The sequence below is a fragment of the Schistocerca americana genome, chromosome 5 (assembly GCF_021461395.2).
Source record: "Schistocerca americana isolate TAMUIC-IGC-003095 chromosome 5, iqSchAmer2.1, whole genome shotgun sequence".
Taxonomy (NCBI): Eukaryota; Metazoa; Arthropoda; class Insecta; order Orthoptera; family Acrididae; genus Schistocerca; species Schistocerca americana.
Window position 1 is genome coordinate 490,855,175 of NC_060123.1, and position 17,670 is coordinate 490,872,844.

At 42.8% G+C, this 17,670-nt stretch overlaps 1 protein-coding gene across 1 annotated transcript in view; it reads right to left on the bottom strand.

Moving 5' to 3' along the window:
- The window catches only part of LOC124615911 (high affinity cAMP-specific and IBMX-insensitive 3',5'-cyclic phosphodiesterase 8A), a 1,662,866-nt gene that overhangs the window by 820,056 nt on the left and 825,140 nt on the right, over positions 1–17,670 (bottom strand). The window contains exon 3 of the mRNA XM_047144089.1: positions 15,300–15,442. Coding sequence (XP_047000045.1) covers positions 15,300–15,442 — 143 coding nt within the window. The remainder of the gene's footprint in view (positions 1–15,299; positions 15,443–17,670) is intronic.

Genomic DNA, 17,670 nt, shown 5'->3' on the forward strand with positions numbered 1-17,670 from the left:
ATTTTTTATTTTCAGACAATTATCAAAGTTCAGGCACTCACATATCAACTTCGCTCTCCAAAATTCCAGGACATGTTCAGATTTGCTTGGACATATGCAGGATTTGACGGTCTACACACGGAAAAATTTGAAAATGTTAAAAACATGTTTTGACAGAGCACAGACAAAACTGTGCGACTGTGAAACTGTTGCATTCATTTGTTGCAGTTTATGTGACAAACTCTTATGTTTTCACACTTTTTGGGAGTGATTATCACATCCACAAGAAAACCTAAATTGGGCAAGGTAGAAGAATCTTTTTACCCATTCACCAAGTGTACAAGTTAGGTGGGTCGACAACATATTCCTGTCATGCGACGCACATGCCGTCACCAGTGTCGTATAGAATATATCAGACGTGTTTTCCTGTGGAGGAATCGGTTGCCCTATGACCTTGCAATCAAATGTTTTCTGTTTCCATTGGACAGGCACGTCCTTTCGGCTACTAATCGCACGGTTTTGCGGTCCGGCCGCAAAACACAGACACTAAACTTATTACACTGAACAGAGAAGTCAATGAACGAACGGACAGATCATAACTTTGCAAAAATAAACTTTCTACTCTAGGGAAGATTTGAACCAAGAACCTCTCGCTCCGCAGTTGCTCACGCTAACCACGGGACCACGGCGCTCCTGAACTCGAATTCTCCTAGATGATGCCTATCTTGCACATGGACTACTCAGTTTGTATATTTTGCTTAGCTTTTTTATAGTTCCACACAACTTCTTCCTGTTTTCTCGATTGATCTGTGTTCAGTTTTTGAAGGCCTATCCACTGTGCCAACTTATAACTAAATCTGAGGGGGGTGCGATGGGGAGGTTCCCTTGTTAGGTAAAAGTCTGTAACAACGTTGGTGGTCACCACATCGAGCCGCTGCTGTTATGCATCAGTACTCTTCTGTGCGCACAGTACGCTGGGTTCAAATTCAAATGGCTCTAAGCGCTATGGTACTTAACTTGTGAGGTCATCAATCCTCTAGGCTTAGAACTACTTAAACCTAACTAACCTAAGGACATCACACACGTACATGCCCGAGGCAGGATTCGAACCTGCGACCGTAGCAGCAGCGCGGATCCGGACTGAAGCGCTTAGAACCACTCGGCCACAGCGGCCGGCTTACGCTGGGTTCTTTTTTGTTTTTGTATAATGTAAACACGTAATGTTAAAGTGTTAATACAAACAAATGTCCCTGAATGCTAGATTGATGTTTCATTATCTTTCCTTGCGAGTTGTTACCTAATAATTGTATCACGTCACACCAAACTCAGTTTCTCAGGCGGAAGTGGATGAGTTAAACATCTGAATTGAAACCGTCGTATATATGTTCGTATTCCAATATTACGTATTCATACCCCTCTACAAGTCCTTGAAGATTGTATAGGGAATTTATGAACACCTCGTATAAGTAACAAAAGCTAAATATCTCACGGAAATGCCTCCTGCAGGTTATAGATAGTTCTTGCATCGTACCATACGTTGCTTCACTAGTCACTTCGAAATAGATAAATAAATTAAATGAGAGCATGACACGACATAACTGTAAGGGACAGTCAACTAAAAACGAGCCAGATGGAAGGAAGATAAGTAAACTGTTTATTATTTCAAAAGTAATTGCCATAACTGTTAATAAATTTATCCCAGCGTGAGACAAGACTGTCAGTGCCTTCACGGAAACATGTTTGGGGTTGCCATCGGAATCATGATTGTACCCAACTGCGCACCATTTCATCTGAAGCAAATCGACGTCCACGAATGTCGTTGCTCAGGGCACCAAAATCATGGAAATTCCATGGGTAGAGCTGGGGACTGTATGGAGGATGTGTTTGGCTTCCCAGAGAAACTTTTGCCGGCCGGTGTGGTCGAGTGGTTCTAGGCGCTATAATCTGGAACCGCGAGACCGCTACAGTCGCAGGTTCGAATCCTGCCTCGGGCATGGATGTGTGTGATGTCCTTAGGTTAGTTAGGTTTAAGTAGTTTTATGGGGGACTGATGACCTCAGATGTTAAGTCCCATAGTGCTGAGAGCCATTTGAACCATTTTTGAACCAGAGAAACTTTTGCAGCGTAGTCGAAACAATCTTGGCAACACGTGGGCCCACCTTGATACAATCATGGTTCCGTAAGCACTGACCGTCTTGTCTCACAGTGGGATAAATGTATTAACAGTCAGGGCATTACTTTAGAAAAAATAAACAGTTTGTAAATATGGTTCTCGGGTGAAGAGTCGGAAGTTGCTGTGAAAATTCCACAATGTTTCGTCGGCGCCACTGACCGTTCTGTTGTGCATTCGAAATATTCTTCCCAACGACATCCGACGCTCCACCCGAGAAGCATATTTACGACTAGTCCAAAGCTTCAGGCATCACAATAAGTAGTTTACTTACTTTTTTCCATCTGTCTCACTTTCAGATGACTGGCCCTTATACTACTGCTACTCCACTGCTGCACACATTATTATTAGTGGCAGTGGTCCAACAGAAAGCATTGAAGTCTTTCCCGTCAATTCAGAAGTAAGAAGTCTAGCAATCAAGTGAGTTACAAACAGTAAATACAGCGCATAAATTTTAACTTCGTTGATATTAAATGGGGGTTAAGGATGCGGACGAAACAAGTATCGCTTAGGGAAGGGAGCGGTACAGGGAAAACAAGTGTCTACACTCACTGTGGATTCTTTTGGAAGGAGTTACAATTGGCAATCGGGATCATCGGGAATAATTTCACACACACACACACACACACGCGCGGCGCGCGCGCGCGCGCGCGCTCGCGATCGGGAAAGAAATCTAGCATTCTAAATTTACAACGGGGAAAGTAGATATTGGACTTTGGTAGCAACGAAAATAGAAACAAGGAACTGAAAGGATGTGGAGCATGATTTCTGATGTGTATTGAGTGAGAAAAAAACCAAACATAAAGAAGGTTAGGAGATGTATTCGCAACTGCGAGTATGAAACATGGCCGGCTGTGTATTGGAATGGCTACAATGGAGATTTAGCCGAACCAGGACTCGACCCCGGATTTTACGCTTTACGCGCCCGGTCGCTTTGGCCATCCGTGCACCAATCACGGCCACATCCAAACTTTCATAGGTCGTCGTCCATGTGTCACAACCTTCACTCGTATGTTACGTGTATTCCCATCCAGAAAGGACATTCTTATTGAGAGTCGAGAGCCTATTATTGGCTATTAAATACGTAATAGAAGTGCCAATGTTATTAAGAAGTACGATGCTATGTTGTTTTGTCCGAAGGCGTTGTCTGGTGAAACGTTGTTGTGATGCCTCGTGTAAGGAGGAGAAACGCGTACCATCACGTTTCCAACTTTGATAAAGGTTGGATTCTAGCCTATCGCGATTGCGGTTTATCCTATCACGACATTGCTGTTCGCGTTGGTCGAGATCCAATGACTGTTAGCAGAATATGGAATCGGTGGGTTCAGGAGGGTAATACGGATCGCCGTGCTGGATCCCAACGGCCTCGTATCACTAGCAGTCGAGATGACAGGCATCTTATCCGCATGGCTGTAACGGATCGTGCAGCCACGTCTCGATCCCTGAGTCAGCAGATGGGGACGTTTGCAAGACAACAGCCATCTGCACGACGTTTGCAGCAGCATGGACTATCTGCTCGGAGACCATGCATGGCTGCGGTTACCCTTGACGCTGCATCGCAGACACGAGCCCTTGCGATGGTGTACTCAACGACGAACCTGGGCCGGCCGCGGTGGTCGTGCGGCTCTAGGCGCTCCAGTCCGGAGCCGCGCTGCTGCTACGGTCGCAGGTTCGAATCCTGCATCGGGCATGGGTGTGTGTGATGTCCTTAGGTTAGTTAGGTTTAATTAGTTCTAAGTTCTAGGGGACTGGTGACCACAGCAGTTGAGTCCCATAGTGCTCAGAGCCAGCCATTTGACGAACCTGGGTGCACGAATGGCAAAACGTCATTTTTTCGGATGAATCCTGGTTCTGTGTACAGCATCATGATGGTCGCATCCGTGTTTGGTGACATCGCGGTGAACGCACATTGGAAGCGTGTATTCGTCATCGCCATACTATCGCATCACACGACGTGATGGTACGGGGTGCCATTGGTTACACGTCCCGCTCACCTCTTGTTCGAATTGACGGCTTTTGAACAGTGGGCGTTACATTCCAGATGAGTTACGACCCGTGGCTCTACCCATGATTCGATCCCTGCGAAACTCTACATTTCAGCAGGATAATGCACGACCGCATGTTGCAGGTCCTGTACGGGCCTTTCTGGATACAGAAAATGCTCGACTGCTGCCCTGGCCAGCACATTTTCCACATATCTCAGCAACTGAAAACGTCTGGTCAATGGTGGTCGAGCAACTGGCTCGTCACAATACGCCAGTCACTACTCTTGATGAACTGTGGTATCGTGTTGAAGCTGCATGGGCAACTGTACGTGTAGACGCCATCCAAGTTCTGTTTGACTCAATGCCCAGGCGTATGAAGGCCAGAGGTGATTGTTCTGTGTACTGATTTCTCCGGATCTATGCACCCAAACTGCGTGAAAATGTAATCACACGTCAGTTCTAGTATAATATATTTGTCCAATGAATACCCGTTTATGATCTGCATTTCTTCTTGGTGTTGCAATTTTAATGGCCAGTAGTGTAATAATGATTGGCGTTGTTTTAATCAATATCTTATTTTTGAAAAGTAGCTTATTTTAGTTCATATATACATCGTATATTGAATTATTAGTAGCCTCGTCGACTAAGGAAATGTTGCTGGCAGCGTCAGTTTGAGTATGTGTAGTAATCATTCTTCCGTTTTGCTTAGCACACGACGCTCCACACTCAGTGCTTTGTTTGCAAGGTATGTTGCCAAATGTTGAGTGTCTCGTTGTAATAACACGCCACTGCTCCTCTGGCGAAATCAGCCGTACCACTATGCAGTTCACAGCCCTGCCGTGTCCTGGGCTCGAGATCTTCAGCATGCCCTCGTCTTTAGCTGACAATTATGTAGCACAAAGCCCGCACACAAAATTGCGGCCGCTATAGGTCAGGGGTGAGACGTCGCCGCCGGTGCTGATCCTGTACGCGGTGGGAAAGCGGAAAAGCGGACAACATCCCAGGAACTTCCACTTTCGCTTCGCTGCTACAAAAGGGTATTTTTTACGCTTTTTTCTGTCAGGGATCCAAGAAGTATGATATTTACATTCTTATTAACCGAGCCCTGCTGCCGACAGATCCGAAGTAGCTTCCCTTTCACGGTCTTTTACTTAACAGTGTTGAGAGCATAGGTCTCTGTAACTCTGTGTTAACCCTTCAGGTCAGCAGTTTTCGTCTGGCGTGTAGCCCACTGGCGTTACTGCGGTAGCACCACGAGATGTTTACTCTCACAAGGGAACCTCCCCATCGCATCCCCCTCAGATTTAGTTATAAGTTGGCACAGTGGATAGGCCTTGAAAAACTGAACACAGATCGATCGAGAAAACAGGAAGAAGTTGTGTGGAACTATGAAAAAATAAGCAAAATGTACAAACTGAGTAGTCCGTGCGCAAGATAGGCAATATGAAGGACAATGTGAGTTCAGGAGCGCCGTGGTCCCGTGGTTAGCGTGACCAGCCGCAGCACGAGAGGTCCTCGGTTCAAATCTTCCCTTGAGTGAAAAGTTTAACTTTTTATTTTCAGTTTATGTGACAAACTCTTATGTTTTCATTACTTTTTGGGAGTGTTTATCACATCCACAAGAAAACCTAAATCGGGCAAGGTAGAATAATCTTTTTACCCATTCGCCAAGTGTACTAGTTAGGTGGGTCGACAACATATTCCTGTCATGTGACGCACATGCTGTCACCAGTGTCGTATAGAATATATCAGACGTGTTTTCCTGTGGAGGAATCGGTTGACCTATGACTTTGCGATCAAATGTTTTCGGTTCCCATTGGAGAGGCACGTCCTTTCGTCTACTAATCGCACGGTTTTGCGGTGCGGTCGCAAAACACAGACACTAAACTTATTACAGTGAACAGAGAAGTCAATGAACGAACGGACAGATCATAACTTTGCGAAAATAAAGAAAGTAAAATTTTCAGTCGAGGGAAGATTCGAACTAAAGACCTCTAGTTCCACAGCTGCTCACGCTAGCCACGGGACCACGGCGCCCCTGAGCTCACAATGTCCTTAGTATTGCCTATCTTGCACATGGACTATTCAGTTTGTATATTTTGCTTATTTTTTCATAGTTCCACACAACTTCTTCCTGTTTTCTCGACTGATCGGTGTTCAGTTTTTCAAGGCCTATCCACTATGCCAACTTATAACTAAATCTGAGGGGGGTGCGATGGGGAGGTTCCCTTGTCAGAAACAGTGCGAGGACAGTGCACAGTGCGCATGCGCAACACGAGTAGTGACGTCGTAGCGAACATCATCAGCTCAGCTATTACCAGCACGATAATGTTGCGTCGGCGCTAGCTGACATGCTCACAACCTGCTGCGACTTCTCTTGGCCGCGCTTAGTAGACTATGCTGCCGGCTGGCACAGGAACACAGAATTTCATTTAAATTGCACCAGCATGGGAATTATTCGTCAAAAATTGTTGAAATCTTCAGGAAATGTTAACGACAGACGCTTATTATATTCAAAACGTACAATACTTCGTCGACTCAGTGTAGGGCATTTGCGATGAAGCATCAGTAAGAACTTTGGGGGGAAGTTTGAGAGTCCGGAAGATTCAGGAACTGCAAACTGTCCTCGTAGACAGAAAAAAAGTGTGTGAAGTGGTATTTGAAAATATTTAGACGACTACTACATATTTCAGGGCACAACGCATTTATTTACTGATTATCAACCTATTTGAAGGCAAAGGAAATTGCCGAACTGCAGGGAACTCAAAGGAAGAAACTGCGGTCTAAGATTTTGTTTCGAATATTTCTTCGAAGTTCACCGCACTTAAAAGCCATTTTAAACGTTGTAACCGTAATGAAGTTCTATTGTTAACAATTCCTGAAGATCTCAGCAATATTCGACACTGATTCCTGCGCTACAGCAGTTTAAATAAATTCTGAATGCCTGTACCATCCGGCCGCAAGAACTAAAGGCAGAATGCAAGGTGTGAACGCGGAAACTACAAGACTGAAGGCATTGGTACTACAAAATCCTTTGTGTTTTATGTTTTTCACATATATTCTGCAATATTTCATGGTACAAAGTTATTAGTTCTCAAGTCGGTTGACCTTGTACATTCCTACATGTCAGCTCCACAAAAATTACACTATTACTCGAATGATATCTCAGATTTCGATCAGCAGTAATTGTGAAAGTAATGCTTCTCTCAGCTGATGCGGCGCAAAATCGCGAGCTGGTGTTCTGGAGCTCACTAAAGGCACAGTTTTATAAGTTTGTTGTACGAAACACTGCAGCATGTTTGCAAATGAATATCATGTAATACAGTCGGGCTCTTCATGCTAAATGGGAATAAAAGGCCTCTTCAGATAGCATTCCTATTATTTTATCAATGCTTCTGAGGTAATTAGAGCTTGTCTCATTTGTTTTTGGGCTTCATACCGTTATCGTACTCACTCGATCGCACGAATAGTCAGAAACAAGGCTTCGCTTTCTCTGTGTTCTTCTTACACATTTACAGCGCCTATCGTGGTTCTTCGATGATTTCCTGATGGCAGCAAATTAAGATCTTCGTTGTAAAGTCTGAGAGTCTGAATGATTCAAGAACTACAATCTGTCCTCTTGGAAAGAAAAAAAGTGGGTGAAGCGGTACATGAAAATACTTAAGAGGACTACTGTATATTTCAGGACATAATGCATTTATTTAATTATATCAAATCATTTAAATGCAAAGGAAATTGCATTTATAAATTTGAGGCCGTGTCTCTTAATTACAGGGAACCCACAGGAAGAGACTAATGTGTAAGGCAATTGATTACATTAAAATTTTAAAGGCAACCGATTATATTAAAATTTAGAAGGCTGTTCGTAAATTACACGTGTTGTTGTTTGTATTGTATATAATATTGTGCTTAAAAACCGCACGATAAATAAAGTCCTTAAATTACATTTTCCATAATATCGATGAGGAATACTATTTCAGGTGGAAGTATTTGAAATCAGGCACGTCATACGACTTGTTCTTGTTTGGTCACATATGCATATATGTTCTTGCGTGCATCACTGTTGTAAGGTTCGTGCGCTAAAAACAAAACGTAGTAAACGAAATTCACAGCAGACAAAAAGTGAACAAAGTTGATAAATATAATTGCCTGTAATGCAAACAATTCTTTCCATAGCAGGCGGCCCTGAATTTTGTCCGCAAATGCGGCTACTGCAAGAACTGAAAAACCAAATGACGAATAATAATCTCCCTCGTATAGGGTCTGCTTAATCCGGCCACGGCAGAGTTCGTAAAACATTGCATTTCAGGAAGATGCAGTGAATACCAACGACGATCTCATTCGTGTTATGTCAACCTTCCTGTATTTCATACTGTATTATATCATCACTACATTACTCACGCACCAGTAACGATGTTCATAATGTACATTCTATCTGTGACAATCAAACAGTTCCAGCTCGCTGCTTTATGACAATCTCACATTTGATTATCCACGGCCTCTCTCAAATCTTATCATGCATTTCTGATATTTCATATGTACATTAATTGTGGCACGTATAGTACAACAAAATATGTTACACCAGCTTTCATTTTTGTATAGACCACAAATATAGAAAAAGCAGCTCCTACCATAGTAATAACCACGATTTACATTTTTGTACGATGGAGTGAATAATATAATTATAGAAGCAGGTGAATTTACAGCAATGCCTGTGACAGCAAAGGGCGTGGAAGATGAGGTAGACAAGAAAGAGAGCAAACCCAAGAGTATGAGTAGTCATGAGATGAAAGAAGTGAGGTGAGACGGATGTCAAAAAGAAAAAGGAATGGAGTACTATCGAAAGCTGGAAGTAGGATTTACTAGACCGGTGAGTAACAAGAATCGTCCATTACACTACAACACTATCAAATATTTACTATCGTTCTCGAAACACTCCGCATTCTTCTCATTCGGAACGTTGCAGCAATGTAGGAAAAATTTTCTTCATGCTACGTTTAACTACATTTTCTGAATAGTATATGATGTCTATGAGGTGAATAGAAAGAGTCGTCAAAGTAATGATATGATTATCAGATGACGCAATTCGCTGGAAAAGTAATAATTCCAAATTAACGAGCAGGGTGTTGTTTATGAACAATGGCTTTTTCCGTGGAGCATATATCTTACAAAACTGGTGTTGCCGCTGAGCTTTTTTCTTTTTTAAAAAATTGTGGATGGTACGATAAAGTGATGGATCAAAATCATTCCATGTGTAGCGCATGTGACACGTGGATTGAATGGATTTAAGTAACTTCTTCGACCGGTAGAAATCTTAATAGAATATTTTCTTGTTCTCATCCTATACAATAGCAGACCATGTGTTTGGCAAACAACTTGAGAAATAAATTGGGACACAATATACTAGATAAATACTGAAACTCATAAACTTGCATTTTTTGGGTATAATCTTGACAGCAGATTTTTAAAAATGAAACTGCAGGGAGGTTTTCTGACGCCACAGGTGAATATTTGTCTCTAAAGACCATCATAAGATTAAAATAGAAGGTAACGTTTGCAAGTTGTTAGTCTCTGCCAACGTTTTCCTGCTATTGTATGTTACGTTGATGCACAATGATTGCGTTCCACTGCTTCCTCGAGGAAATGTCTAACGTTCATTAGTCTAATTGAATGTAGAAGCGGAATTTCCGGGATCGATTCCACGCAACTAGCAGACGTACTTCCGGGATGGGATGCATAATAGGACGAAGGTTATGTGTTCTTAAAGGGTGAATTGAAAAACATCTGGACTATTGATAATATCATAATACTAGCAGTGCAACCCACGTCACCATAATTGGATAACACCGCCTAATTCGTTTTAGGCCCTGAGTTACACTCTCCTTTGTAATGGTATCCTTTGCCCAGTTCCTCCCAATCTTTTAGCTATGGCATTGGTGTTCTACGGAAATTATGATGTTCTACGTAAATGCTTTAACTAGAAATTTGTAACTAAACGCGCAACAAAACAAATTTAATTAAAAAGACTTCAGGTGATACAGAGAAAGCAATTTACGCCCCATAGCACTGATATCCTATAATTTCCGTCATCCCGTTACTGTGCTAGCTAGAGCTCATCAACAGGTTCTTTTCAGTGGGCTGTAAAGTCTCATAACTGAAAATACTGCTGCTCTTATATCGCAAATGAATGTTGACTGGAGTTGTTCAGAAGACTTAGAAAATAAGCACATGGTGAAAATACATATCTCTAAAGGAATGGCGCAGAAACACCATATTTTATAGGACGCTAACAGAGGGCAGTGTAAAGCATTCAATGCATCGTGCTGTGGCTGCAGTAATCAGCACCATGAAAATTTCAACCCCACAACTAGCCTGACATACTGAATAAGTGATCCATTGCCCCTAAAACGTTCTGGATAGGCTGACAGAAGACTTAATAGTTCTGTGTAATATCTTGACAACAGGTTTATGATGAACAACAACAAAAGTGAAATAAAGGTTACAAAGTGTAACAGAATTACATCACAAGGTGCTTATAATAAGAGGTTAGGTAATAAGACAATAGAAGTTGTAGAGGAGTTTTGCTGTTCGGACAGCTAAGGAAACTGATCATGGACGAAGTAAAAAGCGTATAAAAATCCAAACTAACACTGACAAGAAAAGCTGTCCTAGAAAAGAGTAATTTTTTTCCAACAAACAAAAATATAATCGCCATAAAATGTTTTTTGAAAGTATTTGTTTGAAGTGTAGTCTTGTGTGTAAGCGAAACGGAGACGATAAATAGTGATGACAGGAGGTGGTCAGGAGGTTTTGAAATGTGGTGCTACAGAAGAATGCTGAAGATTAGATGGGTAGGGTAAGGTAACGGCCTCACTTTGAGGAGAACGAGTTGTATGTCACAATGTGGCTAAAAGAAAGGATACTTACGGGTTTGCTGCCGGGTGACGTCGTCGACCACAGCCGATATTTCGACAGGTGCACACCCTGCCATTCTCAAGGCACTACTGTAAGGAGGAAGCAATGTGCAAGGGACCTACGTTGGGACATTCTGTTTGTAGGAAGCCTACTCACACTGACTTGTATCTGCGAGCTGATAGTTGTCACCATCCAGCTCAGCGTGAAGGAGTGCTTCGTACCTTGGTTCACAGGGCCCACGCTATCTCAGACCCAGAAAGTTTGGCAGCTGAGCTATCACATCTCGAAGTCACCTTTCGTCAGAATGGTTATAGTGAGAGGCAGATCAAACTTGGGTTGCGCTATCAGCCGTCTGTGCAACGGGTGAGTGACGATAGCAACAAAGTGGCACCAAATTCTACGGCCTTTTTGCCTTACGCAGGAAGCATTTCCATCAGGATTGGCGTATTTTGCGGAAATATGATGTGAAATGTGTTTTTCGACCATCTTCTAAGATTAAGGCCCCGTTGGCGTCCGTAAAAGATGATCTTGGTTTGCGTAAGGGCTGGTGTCTATCGTATTCCTTGCAGTTGTGGCATATCATATATTGGTCAGACAATCAGAACTGTGGAAGACCGGTGTATTGAACATAAGCGTCACACACGCTTACAACAGCCGAGCAAATCCGATATTGCAGAACATTGCCTTGACACCGGTCATCCTATGGAATACAACAACACGGAGATTCTGGCTTGCACGTCCAGCTATTGGGATGGTGTTATTAAGGAAGCTGTTGAAATCAAACTATCAAGCAACCTAACAAACAAAGATGGTGGATTTCGTTTAAATGCTGCTTGGAATCCGGCTCTGTCTCTCATCAAAAAACAGAGGGACGAAATTAGTGCTACCTCACCTGTTGATTAATAGTCACTATCGATATTTCTGATGTTGGTTTTCTTTGGTTGTATGTTGACTCTGCGGTTACTTGTTCTGTGTGTGGTATCTTCCTTGTTTCTCCTCTGTGAACCTAGGTATTAAGTTCCCTTGCACATTGCTTCCTCCTTGCAGTTGTGCCTTGAGAATGGCAGGGTCTGTTCCTGTCGAAATATCGGCGGTGGTCAACGACGTCACCCGGCAGCAAACCAGTATGTTACTGGAACTGACGTGATTGTGTGAGGTGAAAGGGGGGGGGGGGTGAGGGTTATAGTCTAAGGCAATGGCTTAACTGCATCAAGTACCTTGAGGTGGATTAGGTTTTGCAGTATCTGTACACGTAGTCTACCAACATAACATGCAAGTTTGCGGGTGGCTGAAGTACTGACCTGCAGGTGACGTATCTTTCACAGCCACCCTCCAACATCCGGGGAGGACGACAATAATAACACCAGGTGGTTTTTATGTACAACTCTGACAGTTACTGCTAAAACTGTGGCGCTCCTTTCGCCTACATGTGGTGCCCCTGTCACCGCTTGATGGCATAGCTAGCACGGCACTACTTCCTACCACTATGATCCGCGCCAGCAAGTAGACTGTGACATATCCATCCACTATTGCAGATTTTAGCACACCGTACTGCCTCAGTAAGCCGGTTTCAGCTGCTGTGCCAACCAGGAATATGCTTGTGCGCTACAACGAGCAGCCATCAGTCACCAACGAGGTGCAAGGACTTGGTGTCCGCCGGTTTATTGAGCTCAGTGCTTGGAATTAATAGACAGCCATTCCCTTGTGGTCTGTCTGTACTCCCAATTAGATCTAATTTTACTCAAAGTGATAGGGGTCCACTCGAAACACATAACGTTTGCTATAAACTCAAGAGGAAATTCATATAATTTCAGGAGATCATTACGTTATTGAAACAATTTGTAACATCAGTGAATTTTATGTGAAGCACGATTTTTGTGTTTGTTAAAAAAAAAAAAGCTAATAGTTTTATATTTATTTGGGAACTTAGTTTCAATTGTAGGACCAAAAGATCATAACAAGTTTCAACAAGGAGAAGAGAGCCGCACAGTTTAGACTGAATACAACAACACGTCACAAGTTTTGTCGTAGCTCTGTATCACCGTTGGAGCAGGCGAATCAAGGTTGGTGCACATGCTCACTTGCTAGTTCTGGCCGGTGATGTCATGCGTATTCGAGCCTAAACTGTAACATCAGATGAGTTGCATGGTGACCTCTGTTCAAATTCGATATAACAACCAGGACCCTAGCAACTGCATTCTGCAAGCTGCACTTGAAGCGATGGCGCCGTCATCCAGATGGTCCGTAATTAAAAGGCCGAAAGCGGTCAGAACTCAACATCGCTGCATTAGATAACTAACATCGCTCTTCCTCTTGTGAAGCAGTTAAATTCAATAGAGTTCAGTAATAATCCTTCGCATGTATCCTCCTAGAGTCTGCTATTACCAAAATGAACACGAGACTGTGGTCTCGCTTAGCACATTCGTAATGGATTTTACAGATTTTCAAGACGTAATTATTTGTCCTTTTGCAGCACTGGTCACCACACACAGATTCCAGAGAACTTCTAAGAGCCGGAGAGTATTAAGCAAGTGTTGAAAGACAGATTTTGGTAGTACTTCATGACCTGCAAGACAAAAGTATTTTCCGAAAGGAAAACTGGCGCTTTTTCTGTCAGTGATTAGTGGTAAACAAATATATCAGTTAGTTTTGATCGATCTGTGTAGATGTGAACTGAAGCTATCCATAGTGTTTCTAAACAGTCCAGGACGTAAATTTTAGCGACGTCCAAAATCAAAAAAGTCACTGGAATTATTTCCGTCATGGAAAATCGGTACTCTCATATACTGGCATTACTTATGACTTTCTACATCTTGCATAACCTACGATATTTTTCATGCTGGGAAAAGATGACTGATACTTTCATGGCTCTTCCTTTTGCTAATGTACGGAATTCATGGAAACTGGCCGGTTTGCGTATACTAGTTCCTATGTTACAAACCTGTTAACATTTTTCTACTAATATGCGTGAGCATTTCGTGAGCTATAGTCGAGAAGGAACTGACGAGCAATGTTTTCATTGCACCCAAGCACATCCACAGGACACGGTACTGTAGCCTGTCTTGTAATACTTTGGCATCATCGCATAAAAGACGACGTCACCCAGCCCAGCCTTCAGCTAATTAGAGATCTACACAGAACCAATAGAGACGAGGGGTGGGCTCCTCGCTAAACCGTTATGAGACAAACAATGCTATTAATGTCTTAATGTGCAACGAACAGATCAGTCTGTTGTTATGGCTGCCTCACAAGAAGCGGAAGTGCGATTTTAACAGGACTTCGGCAGCTTGCAGACATCGTCACTGTTAGTGTAGTTGGCTTATCTAACACCCAAAATTTCCTCTCTTATTTTCACTGTTGCATCGGTGAATTTCTGGCAAGCAGACGGGAGTCTCGGAGACGACGGAACGAGCACAATGTGTTATAATACTTACAATTAGCTGTGTTTCCCTAGCTGTATAGCCACCCTCCAAGTGGGCTCTTGACTTTGGGCAGTCCAGTAACGGCCCGGAAGCTGTCACATGACAACCGAAGCAAAACACGAAGTACCGGGAAGACACATCACGTTGCACCAAAGAGGAGCACTGCAGTCGAAATGCATGCCTTTCTTTTATACCTACTGTTTAGTCCTAGAGAAAGATGTGACCATATATCCATAACGATTTCTTCAAAACATATTCCATGTCCCTCAGTACTGCTTATTCTACAAAGCAACTGATGAAATCTTTAAATTAATCATTTATTTCACTTCACATACTTGTTTCACATTATCAGTACAAACGGAACAATTCTGTTATCTTTAGCAAACCGATCCAAATAAATAAGACAGCTATTAATTGAAATCATCAGTAATACCTTTGATCTTACATGGCAGATACTCGTTTACTGAAGACACGTGGTTTAGGTGAAGTGGAACTTTAAACATAATTAAGTATTACATCAAATGTATAAACTATTGATACACGCACGCAGCCTAATATTAAGATTCCGGGTGAATGTTTTTTACTCCTGTGGAGCTATAGAACATTACTGACTCAGGAACAATGCTGATTTTGTAACCAACAGACTTCCGAAAATATGTTGGAATTTGTTATTTCATTGATAGATCCGGATCTCTCAGATAACGTGCATTTGCAGGGTAAATTATATCAGTCGTACGAGATGAGCACGATATTTGGAGGGAAAAATACTGCAACATCCATATCAAGAAATTCGCTACGTATCGAGGTGGTTTCTGTGCAGGCACTTACCTGCGAGATGAAGTACTTGGTGACGACCACGGGCTTGTCGGCATTTTCGGCAGCGGCACCTGTCTTGTCCTTGTCTTTGTCCTTGTCCTTGTCCGCGTGGCCCTTGCGGAAGCGCCACGTTCGAGGCGAACTGGTACCGCCCCCTGCAACAGAGAAAGCTGATTTAGCAAGTTTGTTGAGTTAGTAGGTGAACAGAAACTTTCAAACAATTTATCTTCGTATTATTTACGGGCACCCCTTGTTATTGAAACAGGTAAGGTAAAAAAACGGAATAATTAGCACGTTAACTGATTCTTAGAGCGCTTCGTGAAACAAAACAGAACTTGCAGGCTTATTCACATAAAAGTAGGCAAGCCTCACGCTCAAGAAATCATGTACATGCTTCACAAAAATGCTTTCAAATACTATTATTATGGAAACATGTAGACAGAGCATATAAAGGAACACATGAAGAAAATGGTCGAATATTAAGGAATGAGTACAACAACGTTCACAAATAGCGGCTGCTCAGCGTAACAGAGGGTAAAAATATTGATTTTGGCAGAGCGACGTTAAGATGCTTTCAGTAGTTTAAAACTGGTAATCGAAAACGTATGACAGACGCTATTAGCGAGATGATTTGTCTAACACAGTGCTGTAACGACGACCAATAAATAGATGAAAATGTTGTCGATTGTAACGGCCAACGAGTCTAACTTGTCCGACATATCTCACTTACCTGCTTACCCTCTGAGAAGTACAGTAACCACTGGTACAAGAACATAGCAATATACAAATGGTGTTCAGTAACTAATGAAACACCCTTTTTCTGAAAGTAGATTGGTTTTATTCATTATTCCAGCCGTCCGCGGTGGCCGAGCGTTTCTAGGCGCTTCAGTCCGGAACCGCGCTGCTGCTACGGTCGCAGGTTCGAATCCTGCCTCGGGCATGGATGTGTGTAATGTCCTTAGATTAGTTAGGTTGAAGTAGTTCTAAGTTCGAGGGGACCGATGACCTCGGATGTTAAGTCCCATAGTGCTCAGAGCCATTTGATTTTTATTATTCCAGTACACAATATCATTCCATATTCTTTTGGCTAAAAACCCTATTTTTCAACATAATCTCCGCTCAGTGCGACAGCTGTACGCCACCTTACTGGGAGAGACTGTACGCCCGCATGGCTCCGTTCTACTGATCGATGTCGGAGCCAAAATCTTGCTCTATCAATACTCCCCGTCATCCACGTACTGCTTCCCGCAGAATACATACATCATTAAGCCAAACATATGGAAGTCGGAAGGTGTGAGATTCAGGCATCAGTGTGGATGAGGAAGAACAGTCGAATGAAGATTTGTGAGCTGCTTTTCGGTGTACAGACTTGTGTGAGGAGAGGAGAAAGGAGGAAAAGGAGAAATCCGTTTGCATTTTTGTGTCGACCAACACGCATCGTTTCTCCAGTTTTCTGAGGGTAGAACAGTACACTTCAGGGTTGATCGTTGCATCATCTTTTTACCGACTGAGGGTGCGGCTTCGAACTTTTTCTTTGGAGGAGAAGAGGTGTGGCGCCACTCCATGGACTGCCGTTTTGTTTCTGGTTCGAAGTAATGAACCCATGTTGCATCGCCTGTGACGATATTCGAAAAAAATTGTCACGGCCAGGCTCGTAACGTGGAAGCAATTTCGCACAGATGTTGTTCCGTCGCTCTGTGTATTGTTCTGTTTGGCCAGGAGCCCACCGGACGCATAGCTTTGAGTACCCCAACCGGTGGACGAATGTGTCAGCACTATCAACAGCGATGTGTTTGATTATGATCCGTAGATCACCTCGAATGAGCGTGTCCGCACTTTCCAACATTGCAGGAGTCACAGATGTGTCTGGCAGGTAGGCACGCGGGAGATCGGACAGGTTTGCGCCCCCTTGTAGTTATGTTCACAGACGTCTCGCCCGAAGACTCACCGCGCTTTCGTTCGCTGCCACGGCTCCGTAGACATTCTAAAAGTGTTTATGAATATCTGCGATGCTCTGGTTTTCCCTCAAAAGAAACTCAATGACGGTTTTCTTCTTGGAACGCACCTCTGTTACAGACGCCATTTTGGAGGCTACTTATAACGCCGCCACATTTTCGGAACTTCATGAAACTATAGGGGCTGAAGCGATAATATTCCATTACGTCCCAAAATAAATTTCGCATCTCTTCAACCGAAACTGGCCAAGAAACAATAGTGTTGCATTACTTATCGAACATTCCTCGTATTTGAGAAAATATTCAAAAGTTATCGAAAAAAATAATTTTCTTCGAGATCAAATTCTTTTAAAAATGTTGAATTCCAGTATTTTTCGAAAATGAATGCTTTCAGACTGCATTAGAGAGAAATTCAACAGCATCAATTT